The following is a 22,303-nucleotide window of genomic DNA, read 5'->3' as shown; positions in this document are numbered from 1 at the left end:
ATGTAATGTCTAATCACTGGGGTGTATACATGAAACGAATATAACAATATATGTCAACTGTAATTGAAAAATAAAAATGATTTTGGTGTTGTGTCTAAGAAATCTTTGTCTAGGTCAAAATCTTGAAGATTTTCTCCTGTTCCTCCCATCCCTTCCGCAAACTTCTATAGTTTTAGCTTTCACGTTTAGTTTGCTGATCTATCTTGAGTTATTTTTTGTATGTGTGAGGTAAGGGCCCAAGTTTATCTTTTCTTTCTTTATTGATTAAGGTATTACATATATGTCCATATCCAAGTTTATCTTTTTGTATGTGAATATCCAGTTGTCCCAGTATTATTTGTTGAAAAGACAATACTTTCCTCATTGAATTGCCTTGACACTCCCTGGTTTTTCATTTTGTTTTATTGATTTGAGAGAAACATTGATTTGTTGTTCCACTTATTTATGCATTCATTGGTTGATCCTTCACTTGATCTTAGCCAAAAGGCTGAGAAGTGATCATTGGTTGATTCTCAGATATGCCCTGACCAGGGAACGAACCCTCAATCTTGGTGTATCGGATGACACTCTAACCAACTGAGCTACACTGCCAGGGCTCTTAATTTTCTCTCCTAATTTTCTGTCAGTTTTGTAGTCTCACCTAGGATCAAAAGTTCAGCTAGCCTTTATTCAGTCACCCATCCACCCACACATTGAGTATTTTGTGTGAGGTGTTATGCTAATACTCCCCCGCCAGTAGACGTTTGTGAGCAAAGACTGTCTCTGTCCACAAAGAGTTTAGAATTTAGTAGCAAAAGCAGGATTAATGAGATAATTATCAACTGTGTAATTTCATATTCGGTAAGTGGATTATACACTGATTCATGTCATGAAGGAAAAATAGTGTTTTGCAAACACATAACGGGGGACTGGCCTAATTTGCACGACCAGGGAAGGCGTCCCTGAGGAAGTGAGAACGGAGCTGAGATTTGAAAGCTAAGTAGTAGGAGTAAGCCCAGTAAAGGAAAGGGGAAGAGTGTTCAGACCAGGGGAACAGCATGTCAAGGACCTTAACTTAAGCAGGCGGTGCTTACTTGAGCCATTCCAGGGCCTGTGAGAATGCCTGTGTGGCTGGAGCATAGACAGGAAAGGGTGAACAAAGGTGATGAATGGGCTAGGAGGAAGCTGTAGAGGTGGGCAGAGGGCTGATGTATATCTTTATAATTTTTGTTAAGAATTTTGTTTTTATCCTAAAGGCAACTGGAAACCATTGAAGAGTTTTAGGCTGGGTGTTCCCTTTATTCCTTATGTAAAGTCCTTTAATGTTTTTGCCCCTTTATTTCCATTCTTACTGCCACCATGTTGGGCCAGGGCCCCATCTCCTCTTTTGGGATTACCATCTTCGTCTTAACCGGTGCTTGCACTTCCAGCTTTCCTATACCAATCCAGTGTGCACAGATAGTCACAGGCTCAACGCTAACTGGCCCTGGACTTATTTAGGTTTAAAATAGTTAGGCTCACTCTTAACCTGGTGTATTTAGTTTAAAGTGGGGGATTGGAATTTTCTCATAAAATGAACAAAAGATAGTCAAATAAAAAAAACTACTTAAAACAATAAGGAAGAAATATAACTTAAAAACTGCTTACCAGGACAGAAACAAATTCTGTAGCCAAGATGATGGGGGGCACAGTGTGGTTTAGCTTCTACCTTGCCCTACCCTGAAAATCCATTCTGGTGAATTGACCAAATCTGAGATTTTCACCTTATTCTCAAAACTAGAGAGAAGCACATTGAGGGGATATTTAGATTTTTCCTCTTTTGAGTGAGGAATAAGGAGTGGCTGCTGGAGGAAAATGGGGAAAAAAAGAGGGAGTGAGAAAAGTGACTAGTAGAGGTGTTTGTGATTGTAATTTTTCTTCTTTTTTTTTTTAAATTCTGTTTATTTTAAAATTTTAAATAAAAAAGAAAACAAAAATGGAGGAGTATTTTAGAGCAGACTCAGCCAGATTTGGAGATGACAGCTGCTTTGGTTCATAACATGATACATGGCATAGAATATAACTTAGTCAAATCAGAAAGTGATGATTTACGATTTATGATCTAGTTGTGGAAAAGGTAATTCCCCCCTTTTATTGAATTTGTTGGAGTAACATTGGTTAATCAAATTTTATAGGTTTTAGGTGTACAGTTCTGTAATACATCATCTGTATATTGTATTGTGTGTTCACCACACCAAGTCTTCTTCCTTCACCATTTATCCCCCCCAATACCTTCTTCTGCCTCCCCCACGCCCACAACCCGGGCATGTGCCCTGACGGGGAATAGAACTGTGACCTCCTGGTTCATAGGTCGATGCTCAACCACTGAGCCACATAGTCCAGGCTGTACCACAGCTTTTTTATTCATTTATCTACTGAGGGACACTTTGGCTGCTTTCAAATCTTGGCTATTTTTGTACATCATAATAATAACGTGGAAATTAAAATTCATGCATTTTCATTGTGTACTTAGGGAGTAAAAAATTTCTAAAACTCTTATTTTGTTCCAGGGCTAAATACCTTGCAAAAAGTATTCTGAGAATGCTATATGTACTCATATTACATAGCAGCATACTTAACGAAGCAAAGTGGTAACGGTATTGGTACTGTTTTTGGTAGTAAGGAATAATACTGAGTGGATTTCTCATTTCCTGAGGATTTTATGAACTGAAATCATAATGAGCAGTAATTTTTTTCTCTCTGTATAATGAAAAAACTACCTAGTTGTAAAAAGCTAGAAACTTAAAAATAAATGTGACTTATTGTTGAATTGAAAATTAGAGAAAAAAGTAGCTTAGTGACAGTATAAAGTTTCTAGTTCTGACTTTCTGAATGGGAGGTGGTGAGTGTAATGATAGACTAAGAAAAGATTGAATATAATACAGATACAAATAGTATAATGACATAATGACAGAAAATATTACTACTTTTCATTAGTTTTTGTTCTTCTTCCTTTCCCCAACCTTCTTCCAGAATCACCAACCAAAAGAAGATGGAGTTTATGTTTTTCAACCCCATAGTCAGCCGGTGAGCTGTCTTTACTTCTCACCTGCCAATCCAGCTCACATATTGTCACTGAGCTATGATGGCACATTACGCTGTGGGGATTTCTCCAAGGCTGTTTTCGAAGAGGTAAATGTTAATGTGTTTACATATTGTCTCAGGTGATATTCTGGATTCTTTATGAAATGACACATGAATCATTATTGCACCAGTTAGACTGGGTAAGGTAGTAGCGACTTTAGAACTATACTGCTCAAGTCTCAGACCATCTATTACAACCTGTGTGACCTTGGCAAGTTACTTAACCTGTTTGTGCCTCAGTTTCCTTCGTTGTAAAATAGGATCGTACCTTACAGAGTTGTTATGAGGATTAAATGCAGATGAGTTAGTGTACATAGAGTACTTAGAACAGAGTTGTGAAACCATAACACAATCTAATTTTAGAATATTTTCATCACCCCTAAAATAAACCCCTTGATCATTAGTAGGTATTCCCAATTTCCCCTCCCCCAGACCTAGACAGCCACTAATCTACTTTATGTCTCCATAGATTTACCTGTTTGGGACATTTCATATAAATGGAGTCATACAGTTTGTACTTTTTTTGTGACTGGCTTCTTTTACTTAGCAAAATGTTTTCAAGGTTCATCCATGTTGTAGAATGTGTTGGCACTTAGTTCCTTTTTATGGCTGAATAATCTTCCATGGTATGGCTATGCCAGATTTTACTCATCCATTCGTTAGTTGACAAACAGGTGGGCTGTTTTCATTTTTACTGTTGTGACTAACGCCACTATGGACATTAGTGTACAAGTTTTGTGTGGGCATAGGCTTTCCTGTTGAGTATATACCCAGGACTAGAATGCTGGGTCATATGGTAACTCCAGGTTCAAATTTTGAGGAACTGCCAAACTTTTTTCCGAATTGGCTTTACCATTTTACATATTTATCAGCAACCTGTGAAGGGTTCTAATGTCTCTGCATCCTTGCCAACACTTGTAATTGTTGGTGAGTATAGCCTTCCCAGTGGGTATGAGGTGGTATCTCATTGTGGTTTTGATTTTTGTTTCCCTGATGATTAATGATGCTAAGCATCTTTTTATCTGTTTATCTGGCCATTTGCATTTCCTTTGAGAAATGTGTATTTGGATCATTTATCTATCTTTTTAGTATGTATTGAGTTTTATATAACAATTCTTCCACTTATTTTTTTTTGGTCAGGTATAAGTTACATATAATAAAATTTAGGAGTACAGTTATGTAAGTTTTGGCAAATTGTATACACCTGTGTAACCACCACCACAGTCAAGATACAGAAAATTTCCATCACTCAAAAAAATTACCTCGTGACCCTTTGTAGTCAGTCCCCTCTTCCTTCCTGAAGTCCCTGGCAACCACTGATGTGATTGCTGTCCCCATAATTTTGCCTGTAACAGAATGTCAAGTCAATGGAATCATTCAGTATATAGCTTTTTGTCTTTGGTTTCTTTCACCTAGCACAATGCCTTTTTTTTTTAATTGATTAAGGTATTACATATGTGTCCTTACTCCCCCATGGCCCTCCCACCCCCCTCTCATGCCCTCACCCCCCTGGTAGCACAATGCTTTTAAGATTCATCCATAATGCTGCATGTTAGTACTGTGTTCCTCATACTACTGTTTATTTTATTTTTTTTCTCATACTACTGTTTAAACAATCACCTTGTGTTAGGCATTAACTTGAGTGTGCTTTTTATATATTATTAAGCCTTATAATTCCTTGTGAAATAGCAGGTAATGTTATCCCCCATTTAACAGTTGAAAAAAACAGGTAAAGAGGCTTATTAGCTTGCTCAAGGACATAACTGGCAGAACTAGAATTTGCACTTGGGTCTGTCTGACTCCAAAGCCTCACTCTACACTTTACCATTTTATTTTATTTATTTTTAAAATATATTTTATTGATTTTTTACAGAGAGGAAGGGAGAGGGATAGAGAGTTAGAAACATTGATGAGAGAGAAACATCAATCAGCTGCCTCTTGCACATCCGCTACTGGGGATGTGCCCTTTACTGGAATCAAACCTGGGACCCTTCAGTCCACAGGCTGATGCTCTATCCACTAGGCCAAACCAGTTAGGGCTACACTCAACCATTTTAATATATTGACTGAATACTTAAAGTTTCATTTGTGTATACTGGGCTTTTTGGGGTGTATGGTGGTTGGGATGCCTCTGGTATATTAATTTGTTAATCTCAGTTTATAATAATACTTATTAAAACCTAAAATCAGCAACAGTTCATGATTCAACAATAAGAACTGTGGTCATCCTCTCTTGAGCACTCACACATGCTACATTTATTTTTTATTTCTTACTAGAGGCCCGGTGCATGAAATTCATGCACTGGGGGGGGGGGGGGCGTCACTCAGCCCGGCCTGCGCCCTCTTGCAGTCCCGGAACCCTCGGACTGCGAGATTCCTGTGTTGATCGTCTGTCCCCTGGTGGTCAGTGCGCATAATAGCGACTGATTGTTCCGCCATCGGGGCTAAATGCGAGAGGGCGCAGGCCAGGCTGAGGGACCCACCAGTGCACGATTGAGGCTGGGGAGGGATATGGGAGGTTGGCCAGCCAGGGAGGGACCATGAGAGGGCTACAGGGTGTCTCCAGCTCAGTCCCTATTGAAGGGTTGTTCTCATGCATGTCGGGTGTATGCTTTCATGCTCTTTCCGCCAAATTCTCACTCTGCCATCTGCATGATGCAACTGGAAACGTGATTCATTGGACCACATGACTTTTTTCCAATGCTCGACTGTCCAATCCTTGTGTTCCTGTGCGAATTGGAGATGTTTTATCTTGGTAACTGCAGACAGCAAAGGTGTTCAAACAGGCCTTTGGCTTCTGTATCTCATAAGATGCAGTATACGGCTAATTTGCCTACAAACGTCAGGTGGTCATAATAATCTGGCCACTCACGTTCAAATATATCCCACGTTCAAAGGCTGTTAAATCGTGTTGTTTACCCATATCTTCAGAAAAAAATCACTTCTACTGTCGTGGTAAACAACCTGCTTCCTTATTTATAATGGTCTGGCCCTCTAGCAACTTAAGCGTGAAATTATAGCTAATTTGCCTACAAACGTCAGGGGGCCATAATAATCTGGCCACTCAGTGTGTATATCTTAGTGAAGTTATTAGGTATGAGCATTAAATATTTTGATGTATCTTCCTCAGCTGTCAAATTTTGTATCTCTACACTTCCATCAAGAGTAGGTGAGCATTCAGCCATATATCTTGGACTTTATTGGCAAAGTTACCTGGTATATTAAGGTATTTCAATTGGGTAGAATTCAGATTTAGTCCAGTTCCTAGTATATTTCACAGGGTAGATCTGCAACTGAGGTTTATTGGACTTAAGAGATTTGGGATGTAGCCATGATATGGGTGGACCTGCCATTTTCTCACAACTGATCAGTGCCTTAGTTTCTGATCGGGGCAATCATTTTGTCCTATCCTTCCTGTGGGGATGGTGGAGGATAAATGAGGTTAGTTGGGTAAAGTGTTTCATAACTTTTAAATCAAAGAATTTATGCAATGAATTTCTTTAAAAGAAGAGTTATATAAAGTTGATTGCTACTTATATCCTTAGGTGTATAGAAACGAGGGAAGTAGCTTTTCCTCCTTTGACTTCTTGGCAGAAGAAGCCTCCACTTTGATAGTAGGACACTGGGATGGAAGTATGTCATTGGTGGATAGACGGACACCTGGAACTTCTCATGAGAAACTGATCACTTCTTCTTTGAGCAAAATAAGAACTGTTCATGTCCACCCAGTGCATAGACAGTATTTCATAACTGCAGGATTGAGGTATGTTCTTCATAAAATTTTATGATTTAGGCCCTTTATTTTAATCCTCACATGAGGACATGCTTTTATTGATTTTCGAAAGAGAGGAAGAGAAAGAGAAAGGGAAACATTGATGTGAGAGTGAAATATTGATCCATTGCTTCCTGCACGCACCCCCACAGGGATTGAACCTGCAACCTGGCTATGTGCCCTGACTGGGAATCAAACTGGCAACCTTTCAGTGCACAGGACGGTGCTCAACCAACTGAGTCACCCTGGCCAGGACTATGATATAGATCTTTTTGTTTTTTTGATTGTTAATCCTCACCCGAGGATATATTTTTCTATTGATTTTTAGGGAGAGTGGAAGAGAGAGGGAAAGACGGAGAGAAACATCGATGTGAGAGAAACACATCAATTGGTTGCCTCCTGCATGAGCCTTGACCAGTGCCTGGGCTGGGGAGGAGCCTGCAACCAAGGTACATGCCCTTGACCGGAATTGAACCGGGGACATTTTGGTTCACAGGCCGATGCTCTATCCACTGAGCCAAACCAGCTAGGGCTATGATATAGGTCTTTTAATGTGAGGGATAATGTTTCAGTTTGGTTGTTAAAGATATCTGACTTTTGTGATACAGCTGAATAAATTTTTTTTCTACACAGTATTTTTGAGTGTGATTAAAAAAAATCTTTTGGATTTAATTAATAGTTAAAGTATTGAAACAAGCACACATTTTTGTTTTCCCTAGCATCAAATGCATTTACTTTTAGTCTTTTGAGAAGAAAACTTGTAAAAAAAAAAAAAGTTATGTGACCTTATAACTTGTTGGTCTGTGTTAATTTTTTTTCTTGGAGATATTGGAAAACCACCTAGACCAGTGGTTCTCAGCCTTCCTAATGCTGCGACCCTTTAATACAGTTCTTCATGTTGTGGTGACCCCCAACCATAAAATTATTTTCGTTGCTACTTCATAACTGTAATTTTGCTACTGTTATGAATCGTAATGCCAATATCTGATATGCAGGATGTATTTTCATTGTTACAAATTGAACATAATTAAAGCATAGTGATTAATCACAAAAACAATATGTAATTATATATGTGTTTTCCTATGGTCTTAGGCGACCCCTGTGAAAGGTTTGTTCCACCCCCAAAGGGGTCGCGACCCACAGGTTGAGAACCGCTGAACTAGACTCTTATCTCAATACCCATTGGTTACATTGTTATGCTATTGAAATTTTTGTAATATTTTAAATCTTTACTAGTGTTTGTAAAATTAATGCAGAAGATTAGAGGGTTCTGTCTTAACTGTTCTTGAATGTGGTGAGTGTTTGTCTAATTATGATTAGCACTGTCCTAGAGGCTTATTACATGTGCTGTGGTAACACCAAGACTTATTCCTCCCGTTACAGAGATGTTCATATTTACGATGCAAGGCACCTGAATCCCAAGGGAAGCCAGCCTTTGATTTCTTTGTCTGAACACACAAAGAGCATCGCTTCTGCTTACTTTTCACCTCTGACTGGTCACAGAGTAGTAACCACATGTGCGGATTGTAAGCTGAGGTAAAGTGGGAAGACAGAGATATGTTAAGGAATCTAAAGTGTCTGTAGCTACTGTGTCAATAAATCAGTAGCTTTGTTTACTGCTGCTCCTTGTTCAATCACGTGTTATTGTTTATAGCTATATCTATAATAGCTGTAAACCTGAAGATCAATGACCTGTATTTGATGGCTCTTTAGGGTTTTTTTTTCTCTTTAGTTTTTGTGCCTGGAAATTTCCTTGAGATTGACAAGGAAGGTCTGTAGCTACCCTGGGGAATAGATGCTGGGCTTCCCTTTCAGCACTGAATAGTCCTGGATATTGCAGTGAAAGCAGGCTTGTGATATCTTGAAAGGGAAGTAATGTTAGCACAGGGAGAAGCTCTGACTTTGGTGACAGTAGGTTCTATTCTACAAGTGAAGTGCTAAATGGAAGTTGCGGAGTCCCAGGCCATGGACAGGCAGAAAAGATCCCAGAAATTGGGCTTCTGTACGAGCTAGTAGAAACAGTTTTATGGTTTCAGCTTTGGTACCTTTCTATAGTGACTTCCTAAAAATAGACTAAGAAATGTAATATAAACCAGTTGAACCCAAAATAAAAAATAATGCCAATAAAAAGATGTGGAGAATAATGCAACCACAAAGGAAAATGATTTTGTTTTCTTCTTAAGTCTCTGATTTTGCTTAACATTGCAAGCGTTTCTCAGTTTATGAGAGTTTTACCTTAAGCGATTTTGGAATTCATTCATTATCTATTCACCAAGGATCTGTTGAATGTAAACTGTGAACCAGGCTCTAGAAAGCCACCTAATTTCTGACCCATCTGTTGGGAAGAGCGTGGTCTGCAGTGTGTAGCAGGTACCCACTTAATTTCTAGCAAAGTCCGTGAGCTTTACCAGGTGGTACATCAAGAGATTGAGTCACCAGGCCGTGGCAGTTCAGTGTTCCCGTTCCACCCACACAGAATCCTTTGTCTCAGCAGCTGCCGTTTATCCCATTCCTGTACATTTGTGCTGCAGAGTTTACTCTTGTTACGTTAGCTGTTAGGGATTTGGATTTCTAGTAATCTAATCAGGCAGTAAGCTCTAGTGCCAAGAAACTGCCCTGGAATAGCGGGGTACAAAAAGAAGGGGAAGGTGGTGGCGATATGGTTTGTTTCTTTCTGCCAGGTTACCTGGTGGAGGCTTCTGGACGCCTCCAGCTGCCCCACAAGGACGCCTCCCCTTGGTTGGGTCTTGGTCTTGCCTGCACCTGGAAATGACACTTACCAGGCCCTCAACTGATGAGTCTCATAGGGAAATTGCTCTTGATACATGCATGTGCTTTTCGATTACTTGTGCATTTTTAGAACACATCCCTGTGTATGACCTACTAGTATATTACTGTGAATCTGAATGTGGTTTTATAATCCAGATTATTACTTTAGAATGTACATTTTAAGTTTGGCGTAATAGTGTTTAAATTATTTTACAAATACATAATAAGCTCTAAATTTTACCATATTCCTTGTAAGTTTCGTTAAACTATATTAGCTGAGGTTTATTAGATACTGATTCTATATATTTTAAAATAATCACTTCATGTCATGAACCAATGAAAAGGTTATTAAACAACACTGATGTTATTTCAGAAAAATTTGCAAGAAATAATGAAGAGTGTTATTTATTCTTGTTTATTTTACAGAATCTTTGACAGTAGCTGCATATCCTCTCAGATTCCTCTCCTCACCACCATCAGGTAGGTTTCCTGATGCCAAATAATGCAGAACTTGGATTACCAAGAGCTATTTGTTGGAATACATACATTAGACACCTGATTGTCAAAGAGATGTAATAGGTCTGATTTTTGTGTTATAGTTTGTCAGTGTCCCAGGTGGTTAGTTCCTCTCCTATCCAGAAGGGTTCTTGCTTCCAGGTTCCCTGTATTTATAAAGAGGTTGAGCCTCTTTTAGTCAGAAGCTGGGTGGTTATTTTTGGTTAAGGTGAGTGACTTTATTCCAACATGCATTATTCATGTCATAGTATTAAAGAAGACTGGGACTACTCCTGTTGATGAGGCTAGCGGAAGCTCTGTTTGGGCCTATTTCTTCCGGACTTCGAGTGCTTCCCCATCCTCTCGCTTTATTTATTTTGTTACCCTCATTTTACATCTGCTACTTTTAATGTATGTATTCTACACCAAACTGTACTCTATGCATTTTTCCTAGACATCCTGATATCAGTATTTATGACGTTGGGGACAGGGTGAGCAATATATGTTGATTGTTGCTTCATGAGTTTTATAGTCTGTAGAGGCTATATTTAAGTATACTTGTTTTCTTTTTCACAAATTTCTTAACTTTTTCAAACTTTATTCTAGTTTATTAGTTTCTAAATGTATTTTTAAAACGTTTCTCTAGGGTGATGATTCTGGTGTAGATATTACTTCTTATTAAAAGTTAAAAGCATTGAGTAGCCGTAGGAAATGTGATTCTCTGTAGTCCAGACTTCTTTAATAAGAAAGGGGTTTTAAAGTTTGATGTAGTCTTATTTGTCTATTTTTGCTTGTGTTGTCTGTGATTTTGGTGTCATATCCAAGAAATCATTGCCAAATGCAATGCCTGAAGCTTTTCCCTGATGTTTTCTTTTAGGTGTTTTATAGTTTATGGTGTTACGTTTAGATCTTTAATCCATTTTGAGTTAATTTTTACTGTCTAACTTCATCCTTTTGCATGTAGATATCCAGTATTCCCAGCACCATTTGTTGAAGAGACTGTCCTTCCCTCATTGTGTGGTCTTAGCACTCTTGATCATTTGACCACATACATGAGGGTTTATTTCTGAGCTTCCTATTCTTTTTCCATTGGTCTGTACTTCTGCCAGTATCACACTGTCTTGATTACTGTTGCTTCTTAGTATGTTTTGAAATAAGTAAGTTTGAGGCCGCCAACTTTGTTCTTCTTTTTAGATTGTTTTGGCTATTCATGATCCCTTGAGATTCCATATTAATATCCGAATTTTTGGTTTTTCTTTCTGCAAATTGGGCTTTTGATAGAGATTGGTCATTGTTAGTGTATAGAAGAAATACAACTGATTTTTGTGTGTTGATTTTGTATCCTGCAACTTTGTTTTAACAGGGTTTTCTTTTGTGTGTGTAATCTCTAAGATCTCTCTATATAAAAGCCTAAGCGACTGTTTGACTGGTAGCTATGATGTACACTGACCACCAGGGGGCAGACCCTCAACACACAGGCATGGAAACATGGAACAAACTGATGAATCTCAGAGGGAAGTGGGGAGGGTGGGAAGAGATTAACCAAAGATTTTATATGCATACTAGAGGCCCGGTGCACAGATTTGTTGATTTTTTGTTGTTGTTGTTCATTTTTTTGATGAGTCATTCTGACAGGTGTGAGGTGATATCTCATTATGGTTTTAATTTGCATTTCTCTGATGATTAATGACTTTGAGCATTTTTCCATGTGTCTCTTGGCCATTTGTGTGTCCTCTTTGGAGAAATGTCTATTCTGGTCTTCTGCCCATTTTTCAATTGGATTGTTGGTCTTCTTTTAGTTGAGTGGGCTTTTCTTTTTACCCCCCTACTCTAGCCACTTGGGAGGTGCTTGATAACTGTTTTAATCCCCTTACTAGTTGTCTGTCTATTTAACTTTTTTAAATTTCTTCATGATTCAGTTTTGGTAAGTTGTGTGTTTCTGGGAATTTATCCATTTCTTCTAGGTTATCCAATTTGTTGGCATAAAATTGCTCATAGTATTCTTTTATAGTCCTTTTTATCTCTGTGACATCATTTGTAATGTTCCTCTTTCATTTCTGGTTTTATTTATTTGCATTTTTTCTTAATCTAGCTAAAGTTTTCTCAAGTTTATCTTTTTGAAAAGCCAACTCTTAGTTTTTTTTAAAATTAAATCTTTATTGTTCAGATTATTACAGTTGTTCCTCTTTTTCCCCCCCACAGCTCCCCTCCACCCGGATCCCCCCCCCACCCCCCGCCCTTACCCACCCCTACTGTCCTCATCCATAGGTGCACGATTATTGTCCAGTCTCTTCCCGCATCCCCCACACCCCTTTCCCCCCCCCCAAGAATAGTCAGTCCACTCCCTTTCTATGCCCCTGATTCTATTATAATCACCAGTTTAGTCTTTTCATCAGATTATTTATTCACTTGATTTTTCTTCTTCTTCCTCTTCTTAAAGGATACCTTTCAGCATTTCATATAATACTGGTTTGGTGGTGATGAACTCCTTTAGCTTTTCCTTATCTGTGAAGCTCTTTATCTGACCTTCAATTCTGAATGACAGCTTTGCTGGATAAAGTAATCTTGGTTGTAGGTTCTTGGCATTCATCACTTTGAATATTTCTTGCCACTCCCTTCTGGCCTGCAAAGTTTCTGTTGAGAAATCAGCTGACAGTTGTATGGGTATTCCCTTGTAGGTAACTGAGTTTCTTTCTCTTGCTGCTTTTAAGATTCTCTCTTTGTCTTTTGCTCTTGGCATTTTAATTATGATGTGTCTTGGTGTGGTCCTCTTTGGATTCCTTTTGTTTGGGGTTCTCTGCACTTCCTGGACTTGTAAGTCTGTTTCTTTCACCAGGTAGGGGAAGTTTTCTGTCATTATTTCTTCAAATAGGTTTTCAATATCTTGCCCTCTCTCATCTTCTGGCACCCCTATAATTCGGATGTTGGTACGCTTGAAGCTGTCCCAGAGGCTCCTTACACTATGTTCATATTTTTGGATTCTTTTTTCATTTTGCTTTTCCAGTTGGGTGTTTTTTGCTTCTTTGTATTTCAAATCTTTGACTTGATTCTTGCGATCCTCTGGTCTGCTGTTGGGAGTCTGCATAATATTCTTTATTTCAGTCACTGTATACTTAATTTCTAGTTGGTCCTTTATCACAACATCGAGGGTCTCACTAGATTTCTTGAGGGTCTCATTAAGTTTATCGGTGGTTTCTAGAAAATTCTTGAAAAACCTTAAAAGTGTGGTTTTGAACTCTATATCCAGTAGTTTGCTTTCCTCCACTTCTGTCATTTGTGTCCTGTTTCTTTGTCTCGGCATTTTTTATGCTTCCCTGTGTCGATAGAGTGGCTTTCTGTGCTAGGTGTTCTATAGGGCCCAGTGGCTCAGCCTCCCCAATTACCTGAGGTAGACACTCTTGGTGCACCCCCTTGTGGTCTTTGTGCACAGTCTTGTTGTAGTTAAGCCTTGATTGTTGTAGGTAACACTGGGAGGAATTGACCTCCAGGCCAATTGGCTGTGAGAATCAGCTGTGTCTACAGTGGGAGAACTTCTGTGCTGAAGACACCCTTCTGGGGCAAGACTTGCTTCAGTGGGGCTTTGATGCTCACTGAGTGTGCCCCCTGAGTGTGTCCCTTATGGATCTGAGGAGTTGTAATTGGATAGTCCCACTCGGACCACTGGGTACACTGGCTCTTGGATCTCTAAGGAGGTGCTAATCTAGCCTATGCCTAAGGCTACCCAGCAGAAGCCAGCTGTAAAGCAATGCAAGTTGCCCTGGGGCCTTGGGGCAGCTGCAGTTTGTTAAGTAATTTTCAGGTTACAAAGGGCCAGGCCTTTCATATGCAAAAGCCTCTGTGCACGGCTTGCCCGGGGCTGGGTCCCAGGGGATCAACAGGGTGGGCAGAGCGAGCAGTATGGCTGCTCTCAGTCCTGCCCTCAGAGGCCACAGCAATCACTGTGAGCGCCTCCGAGAGAAAGCTGCCCTCGAGTTCCAACAGATGCCAGACAGTCCAGTTTTTCCCCGTATGAGTCTGGGTCCCCAGAGACTCGCCTGGAACTGGAGCCCAGAGCTTGAGACTCCCTCCCGATTGAAAAAGATAATCTGTCCTCAGCCGCCAGCCCTCTCCGCACTTTTGTATTTTACTTCCGCACTGCACCTCCTCTGAGTCTCGGTATGCTTTTCTCTTTCCTTCTAGTTGTAGAATTTCCACTCAGCCAGCCTTCCTGTGGTTCTGGATGATGTCCATTCCATCTTTTAGTTGTATTTTTGAAGTGCTTGTGTGAGGCAGCAATCTCCGGTGTTTACCTATACCGCCATCTTGGTTCCTTCGCCAACTCTTAGTTTTTTATATTGTTTTTCTGTTCTCTATTTTATTTACTTCTGTTCTAACCTTTATGATTTCTTTCCTTTTGCTAAGTTTTGGTTTAGTTTATTCTTTTTTTTCTTGGAGGTGTAGTAAGGTTTTTTCCTTATTCTTCCTTCTTTGTTCCTTGAGGTAGAGTTAGGTTGTTGATTTTGAGATCTTTTTAATGTAAGGACTTACTGCTATTAATTTTTCTATTAGTATTGCTTTCATAGTATCCCAGAAATTTTGGTATGTTGTGTTTTCATTTTCTTTTTTTTACAGACATTTTTTGATATCCCTTATGATTTTTTTTCTTTGAGCCTCAAATTTTTTACTTTAGAGATGTATGGAATATAAATTGATTTGGGGGTTTGTTATCAGGGGAATACAAATATGGAAATAGCAGCTCTTATTAAAACAGTGATAACCAGCCGAAACCGGTTTGGCTCAGTGGATAGAGCGTCGGCCTGCGGACTGAAAGGTCCCGGGTTCGATTCCGGTCAAGGGCATGTACCTGGGTTGCGGGCATATCCCCAGTAGGAGATGTGCAGGAGGCAGCTGATCGATGTTTCTCTCTCATCGATGTTTCTAACTCTCTCTCTCTCTCTCTCCCTTCCTCTCTGTAAAAAATCAATAAAATATATTAAAAAAACAACCCAGTGATAACCAGATTACGTATTTCCTATTTCTTTCTTTTTAAAAAAATATATTTTATTGATTTTACAGAGAGGAAGGGAGAGAGACAGAGAGTTAGAAACATCAATGACAGAGAAACATTGATCAGTTGCCTCCTGAACACCTCCTACTGGGGATGTGCCCACAACCAAGGTACATGCCCTTGACCGGAATCGAACCTATGACCCTTCAGTCGGTAGGCCGACGCTCTATCCACTGAGCCAAACCGGTTACAGCCATATTTCTTATTTCTAGAGCTTCTTCTATTTGTATGTATTAAAAAAAAGAGGAAAGTCTGTTGAGCTAGGAAATAATGAACAAAAAAATGCCATTTCAATAGACACTCAGTGACCATCCACTGAGAACAAACCACTATACTCAGCATTGACAATCAAAAATACAGAAGACATTGTATCCTGAGTTTAAGTCTTATAAGAATGATGAGACTAGGTTGATGGTAACTCAGTAACTTAAAGAGAAGAAACTTGGCAGAGCCCTAGCCAGTTTGGCTCAGTGGATAGAGCGTCCGTCTGCAGGCTGAAGGGTCCCGGGTTCGATTCTGGTCAAGGGCACATGGCTAGGTTGCGGGCTTGGTCCCCAGTAGGGGGCATGCAGGAGGCAACCAATCAATGATTCTCTCTCATCATTGATGTTTCTATCCGTGTCTTCCTCTCCCTTCATTTCTGAAATTAATAAAAATATATTTAAAAAATCTGTGGGATGAAGTTATACCTCCTATTAAAAAAAAAATAGAAAGAAACTTGGCAGAGAAAACCAGCATTTAGGAGCAATGCCATCTTTACTCTTAGCCTGTTGCTACCCTGAGTTATTTAACACTTACTATCTTTTCCAAATTTTTTTCCCACTAGGCACAACACCAATACTGGGCGATGGCTGACCAGGTTCCGAGCTGTGTGGGACCCTAAACAAGAAGACTGTATCATCGTGGGCAGCATGGCCTATCCACGGCAGGTGGAAATCTTCCACGAGACAGGAAAACGGGTGCATTCTTTTCTCGGTGGAGAATGCCTAGTTTCTGTGTGCTCCATCAATGCCATGCATCCGACTCGGTATATTTTGGCCGGAGGTAATTCCAGTGGAAAGATACATGTTTTTATGAATTAAGAAAGTTGCTCGGTTTTTGCTTTAGCAATATTAATGTGTTCAAATTAATTAGTGTCTATTTAGCAAAAATAAATTGCTTTATTAATAGGAACCATGAGCAGGATGTACTTTTGGTGAAGGAGGAACCTTGGTTATTTCTACGGGTCGGGGAAGAAGTTCGAGGGAGGCTGTGATGCCTTCAGCACTTTAATCAGGCAGTATGTTGAGAAGCTGTGACATTAACAGTTATAAAGCTTTGAATGATTAGTATTAAAAACTTCTGTGGTCTAATAATATGGTTTTAAAAAAATTCATTGGGGTGACATTGGTTCATACTAACATTATGTAAGTTTCAGGCATACATTTTTATACTACTGCATCTGTGTGTACTCTATTGTGTGCCCACCGTCGGAAATCTCGTCTCCTTCTGTCACCATATATTTTACCCCCTTTACTTTCTTTGTCCTTCCCCAGCCCCTCTTCTCTGTATATATGAGGTTTTTTGTTTGTTTGTTGCCTTTTTATTTCATTTTATTTTAAATATATATCTTTATTGATTTCAGAGAGGAAGGGAGAGGGAGAGAGGACAGAAACATCCATGATGAGAGAGAATCATTGATTGGCTGCTTCCTGCACGCCCCCTACCTGGAATCAAGCCCACACCCTGGGCATGTGCCCTTGACCAGAATCGAACCCAGGACCCTTTAGTCCACAGGCTGACACTCTGTCCACTGAGCCAAACCAGCTGGGGCTGTTTATTGCCTTTTTAAGAAAAAATCCTCACTGAGGACCTGCTTCGAGGAAGAGAGAGAGAGAAACATAGATGTTAGAGAAAAATACTGATTGGCTACCCTCTGCCGGCACTCCAACTGGGGATCAAATCTGCAACCGAGGTATGTGTCTTGATTGGGAATCGAACCGGCAACCCTTTGGTGCACAGATGACACTCAACCAACTGAGCCACTCCAGCCAGGCTGTTTGTTGCTTTTGGTTTTAATATCCCACATATGACTTATTTCACTTAGCATGATACTCTTGAGATCCATCCATGTTGTTGCAAATAGCAATATCGCATGTTTTTTTTTGTGTGTTTGTTTTTAGATTTTTTATTTATTGAATTTTAGAGAGAGAGGGAGAGAGAGAGAAACATTGATTTGTTGTTCCACTTCTTTATGAACTCACTGGTTGTTTCTTGTATGTGCCCTGACCAGGGATCGAACCTGCAACCTTGGCATATCAGGACAATGCTGCAATCAACTGAGCTACCTGGCCAGGGCCGCAATATCTCATGTTTTTTATGGCTGAGCAATATTCCACAGTACTTATGCCATATCTTCTTTCTCCAGTCATCTGTTGAAGGACACTTAGGTTGTTCAATGTCTTGGCTATTGTGAATAATGCTTCAGGGATCATATATCCTTACAAATAATTGTTTTAAAAATTTTGGGATAGATACCAGAAGAGGGATTGCTGGGTCTTATGGTAGCTCTATTCTTAATTTTTTTGAGGCATTGCCATACTGTTTTGCATAGTAGCTACACCAATTTACATACCCTGTGTGTGTGAGGGTTCCCTTTTCATGTTTTTTCCAATACTGCTAGTTCTTGTCTTATTGATAATAGCCATTCTAACAGGTGTGAGTTGGTATTTCATTGTGGTTTGGATTTGCATTTCTCTTATAACTAATGATGTTGAGCATCTTTTCATATATCTGTAGGCCATGTCTTCCTTAGAAAATTGCCTATTCAAGGAATTTTCCTCTGCCCATTTTTTAAAAAAAATCCTCACTTGAGGATATGTTTTACTGATTTTTAGAGAGGAGGAGAGAGAGAGCAAGAAACATCTATGTGAGAGAGAAACATTGATCGGTTGCCTCCCGAATATGTCATGACTGGGGATAAAACCCACAACCTCGGTGTGTGCCTGACCAGGAATCAAGCCCCATAACCTTTTGGTGTATGGGAGAACCCTCCAGCCAACTGAGCCACACGACCAGGGCCTCTGCCCATTTTGTAATTGGATTTTTTATATTTTGATGTTGAGTTGTATGAGTTCTTTGCATATTTTGGATATTAGCTCTTTATCAGAGGTATTGTTTGTAAATATGTTCTGTTATTTGGTTGGTCACCTTTTTGTTTTGTTGATGCAAAAGCTTTAGTCCTGTTCTTTTTTTTCTTTTACTGCCCTTGCCTTTGGAGTCAAGCTCACAAAAACCCCTCTGAGACCAATGTCTGTAAGTTTAGTGTCTGTTTTCTTCTATGTATTTTATTGCTTCAGGTCTTATATTCAAGTTTTTAAGCTGTTTTGAGTTAAATTTTGTGAATGGTATCAGATAGCAGTCCAGTTTTATTCTTTTGCTTGTGGCTTTCCAGTTTTCTTCATACTATTTATTGAAGAGACTCTTCTTTCGCCATTGTATGTTTTTGGCTCTTGTCATGTATGTGTGGGTTTATTTGTGGGCTCTAAATTCTGTTTTATTGGTCTGTGTATCTGTTTTTCTGCCAGTACCATACTATTTTGATTATTATAACTTTGTAGCCTAGTTTGAAGTCAGGGGATGATACCTCCAGCTTTGTTCTTTGTTTTCAGGATTGCTTTAGCTATTTGGGATCTTTTGTGGTTGTAATTTTCTTCTTTTGTGTTGTCATTGCCTGGTTTTGGTATCAGGGTAATGGTGGCCTTATAAAATGAGTTAGGAGTATTCCCTGTCTTTAATTTTCTTGGGAATAGGTTGAGAAGAATTGGTGTTAAATATTTGATTGTTTGTTAGAATTCACAAGTGAAGCTGTCTTGAACTGGACTTTTGTTAGTTGGGAAGTGTTGGATTACTGTTTCAGTTTCCTTGCTGGTGATTGACCTGTTTAGGTTTTTCAGTTCTTCATGACTAAGTCTAGGAAGGATGTATATTTCTGAGAATTTGTTTCTTGTGAGTTATTAAATTTAGTGGTGTATAGTATTCTTGAATAATTTTTTTGTATTTCTGTGGTGTCCATTGTAACTACTCTTTCATATCTGATTTTATTTATTTCAATCTTCTTTTTTTTTTCCTTAGTGAGTATACACAGAGGGTTTTTCAATTTTATCTTTACAAAGAACTGGCTCTTAGTTTCATTAATTTTTTCTATTGTCTTTTTGTACTCTATTTTATTTATTTACACACTGATTTTTTTTTGAGGCGGGGGTACATTTTTATCTCAAAAGCATAGATATCCAGGTTGTGGCAGAATCAGGAAGGACATGTGTAAAATACCTTACAATATGTTAGATTCCCAAAGGGAACCAAAAAGTAGAGTAAAATTAACACTTCCATTATAGGAAATATATAAAAAATAATATACAATTTAAAGAGGTAACACTGGTTTCCTAAGATAGACCTCTTTACAACCAGAGTCCACAGGTCCAGGCTGCAGAGTGGCAGCAGGAAACAGACCCTCCCCCCTGGTCCTGGGTGACCCGGTAATAAAATCAGCGCACAAAGCCGCTCTGGCCTCTGAGATAGATACCATACGCCGCCTAAAATAACTAGAGGTCTGGAAATAGTAAACAAGAGAGTGATGTGTGTGGGGGGGTAGGGGGCGAGAGGGGATTTAAGATGCACATGGGATGGGCCGTAGAAAGTATGCCAAGTTATATTTGGTACATAATTGTTTGTGTTCACTCATTATCCAAACAAAGGGTGTGCTGTCAGGTGGGCCTTGCCGAAGCCTCAGTGTGGCTTAATGCTGATGGCCACCATGTCGCTGGCTCTCCCCGTAAGTCGTACTACCCTGACCTCCTCCGCTTCCGCTGCCACGCCACTGCCTCGGCTCCCTTGGTTGCGGTTTATGGGGCCCCCAGAGCCATACTGCTGCTGTTGATAGGCTTTTCTGGGCAGAGCCACCTTGATTGCACACTTGCTTCTGAAGGTGTAGAACAGCGGTTCTCAACCTGTGGGTCGCGACCCCTTTGGGTGTCAAACGACCCTTTCACAGGGGTCCCCTAAGACCATCGGAAAACACCTATATAATTATATGTTGTTTTTGTGATTAATCACTATGTTCTAATTATGTTCAATTTGTAACAATGAAAATACATCCTGCATATCAGATATTTACATGACGATTCATAACAGTAGCAAAATTACAGTTATGAAGTAGCAACGAAAATAATTTTACGGTTGGGGGTCACTGCAACATGAGGAACTGTACTAAAGGGTCGGGCATTAGGACGGTTGAGAACCACTGGTGTAGAACTTTTTCTCCAGAACCTTCTTCACGGGGCTTCCTCTTCTTTAAAGGTGATAAAAAAAAGCCTTGTCTTTTGTTTGACTTTGGGTCCATTGGATGATCAATGGCCTTGATCTCCCCAAACTCGCCTCAGAACTCTGATTTTCTTCTCAGTGGCTTCAGGACAAACCCCCACAAAAAAGTTCTTTATAGGCTCCTTCATGGCCAGGGCCTTTTTGGGGTCAATGATGCGGCCATCAAGCCTGTGCTCCTTCTGGTCCAGGACCTTCACACTGGCTGCATCTTTGAAGAGAAGAGACCCAGACCCTCTTGACCAGCTAGTGTTGGGATCCATTTTTATTGTACAGTCTCCAAATTTGGTAAAAGAATTCTTTAGGTCCATTTTGCTGGTATTCCAGCTCACGTGACCAATGAACATTTTCCCTGCACCCTCCTCTTCCTTGCTGGGGTTGGTTTTGTTGTTGGAGGGGGCACCTCCACCACCACTCTGGCACCTGACCTTGTGCTTCTTCCAGTCCCATCGCTGGTGCTCCTTCCCGCCCAGCTAGCGATACTGCAGGTCTCCCATCTCAGCCTGCGAGACCTCCTGCTGTCATCGGCTGTGGTGTGGCAGCGCTGAGCAGGAGGGGTTGCGGCTGGGGAGTGGGCAGAGTGGGAGTGCTCATCACTGTGCCTTGCACCCCCAGCTCACTTCAGGGAGGCCTGCTCCCCACCCTCCCGTCTGCCTGGCAGTATGTCCTGCTGCCTCAGGGCCTCATCGACCCCACACGCTGAGTGAGGCCCTGATGCGTGAGACCCGCCTCCTTGGCCACAGTGGTGTTGGCTTGTCCCAGAGGAGCACAGGGCATGGGGGCGCCACCTTGGGCGATTAATACTGTGTGAGGACTTACAGCCATTTTATCTTTTGTTTGTATCTCCATAGTTTCTCTTCCCTTGTGATTTTGTCCGCTCTTTTAATTTGGCAGTTTTCTATAGGCCCTCTAAATAATCCTTACTTTGCTGGTGTGGTGTTGGTAAATTCTCTGTTTTTGTTTATCTGGGAAAGCCTTTATTTCGCCTTCATATCTAAAGGATAACTTTTCTGGATATATTATCCTTGGCTGATGTTCCCTCTCTTTCAGTATTTTCTTAATTTCCTTCCACTCCTGTCTTGTAATGTTTCTACTGATTATAATCTGATTATAATCTACCTAGAGGCCTGGTGCATGAAATTCCTACATGGGGGGACGGGGTCCCCTCAGCCTAGCCTGCACCCTCTCCAATCCAGGATCCCTTTCTCAATCCAGGACCCCTGGCTCCTAACTGCTTGCCTTCCTGATCACCCCTAACTGCCCCCTCTGCCAGCCTGATCACCCATAACCACCTCTGCCTGCCAGCCCGATTGCCCCTAACTGCCCCCCCTGCCAGCCTGGTTGCCCCCGACTGTGCCCCCTCTGCCGGCCTAGTCACCCCTTACTGCCTCCCCACCAGCCTGGTTGCCCCCAACTGCCCCCCTCTGCCAACCTGGTTGTCCCTAACTGCCCCCCCTCTGCCGCCGCTGGCCTGGTCACCCCCAATCCCGCCCTGTGAACCTGGTCGCCCCACGCAGCCTGCTGTTCCGTCGTTACTGTGACGGTGTCCCGGACAATTTGCATATTCCTCTAATATTAGTGTAGATGGGGTTTCTATTGTAGGTTACAGTCTTTTTCTCTGGCTGCCTTGAGAATTCTTTCTTTGTCATTGATTTTTAAAAAAAAATGTTTTTATTGATTTTTAGAGAGAAAGAGAGAGGGATAGAGAGAGAGAAATATCGATGAGAGAAGAACATCATTGATCGGCTGCCTCCTGCACA

At 40.5% G+C, this 22,303-nt stretch overlaps 1 protein-coding gene and 1 pseudogene across 3 annotated transcripts in view; one reads left to right on the top strand and one right to left on the bottom strand.

The window, feature by feature from the left end:
- WDR76 (WD repeat domain 76) overlaps window positions 1-16,622 on the top strand; it is a 34,861-nt gene extending 18,239 nt beyond the window's left edge. For both annotated transcript variants that reach the window (XM_081112449.1, XM_081112448.1), the window contains 5 exons: window positions 2,992-3,150; window positions 6,648-6,865; window positions 8,258-8,410; window positions 10,070-10,123; window positions 16,012-16,622. In XM_081112449.1, the coding sequence (XP_080968575.1) occupies window positions 2,992-3,150; window positions 6,648-6,865; window positions 8,258-8,410; window positions 10,070-10,123; window positions 16,012-16,267 (840 nt within the window). In that variant the 3' untranslated portion in view covers window positions 16,268-16,622. The remainder of the gene's footprint in view (window positions 1-2,991; window positions 3,151-6,647; window positions 6,866-8,257; window positions 8,411-10,069; window positions 10,124-16,011) is intronic.
- A 2,268-nt stretch (window positions 16,623-18,890) lies between these two features.
- On the bottom strand, window positions 18,891-21,368 carry LOC308527523 (heterogeneous nuclear ribonucleoprotein A/B-like; annotated as a pseudogene). The gene is made up of 3 exons: window positions 21,363-21,368; window positions 20,455-21,016; window positions 18,891-20,145 (listed from the first exon to the last, which is right to left on the bottom strand). The product of its transcript is annotated as a heterogeneous nuclear ribonucleoprotein A/B-like (transcript).
- Window positions 21,369-22,303: the final 935 nt, after the last annotated feature.

Source organism: Myotis nattereri (genome assembly GCF_964212035.1).
Source record: "Myotis nattereri genome assembly, chromosome: 1".
NCBI lineage: Eukaryota > Metazoa > Chordata > Mammalia > Chiroptera > Vespertilionidae > Myotis > Myotis nattereri.
The sequence above is the reverse complement of the archived record's forward strand: the minus strand, read 5'-3'. Positions and strand labels throughout refer to the sequence as shown.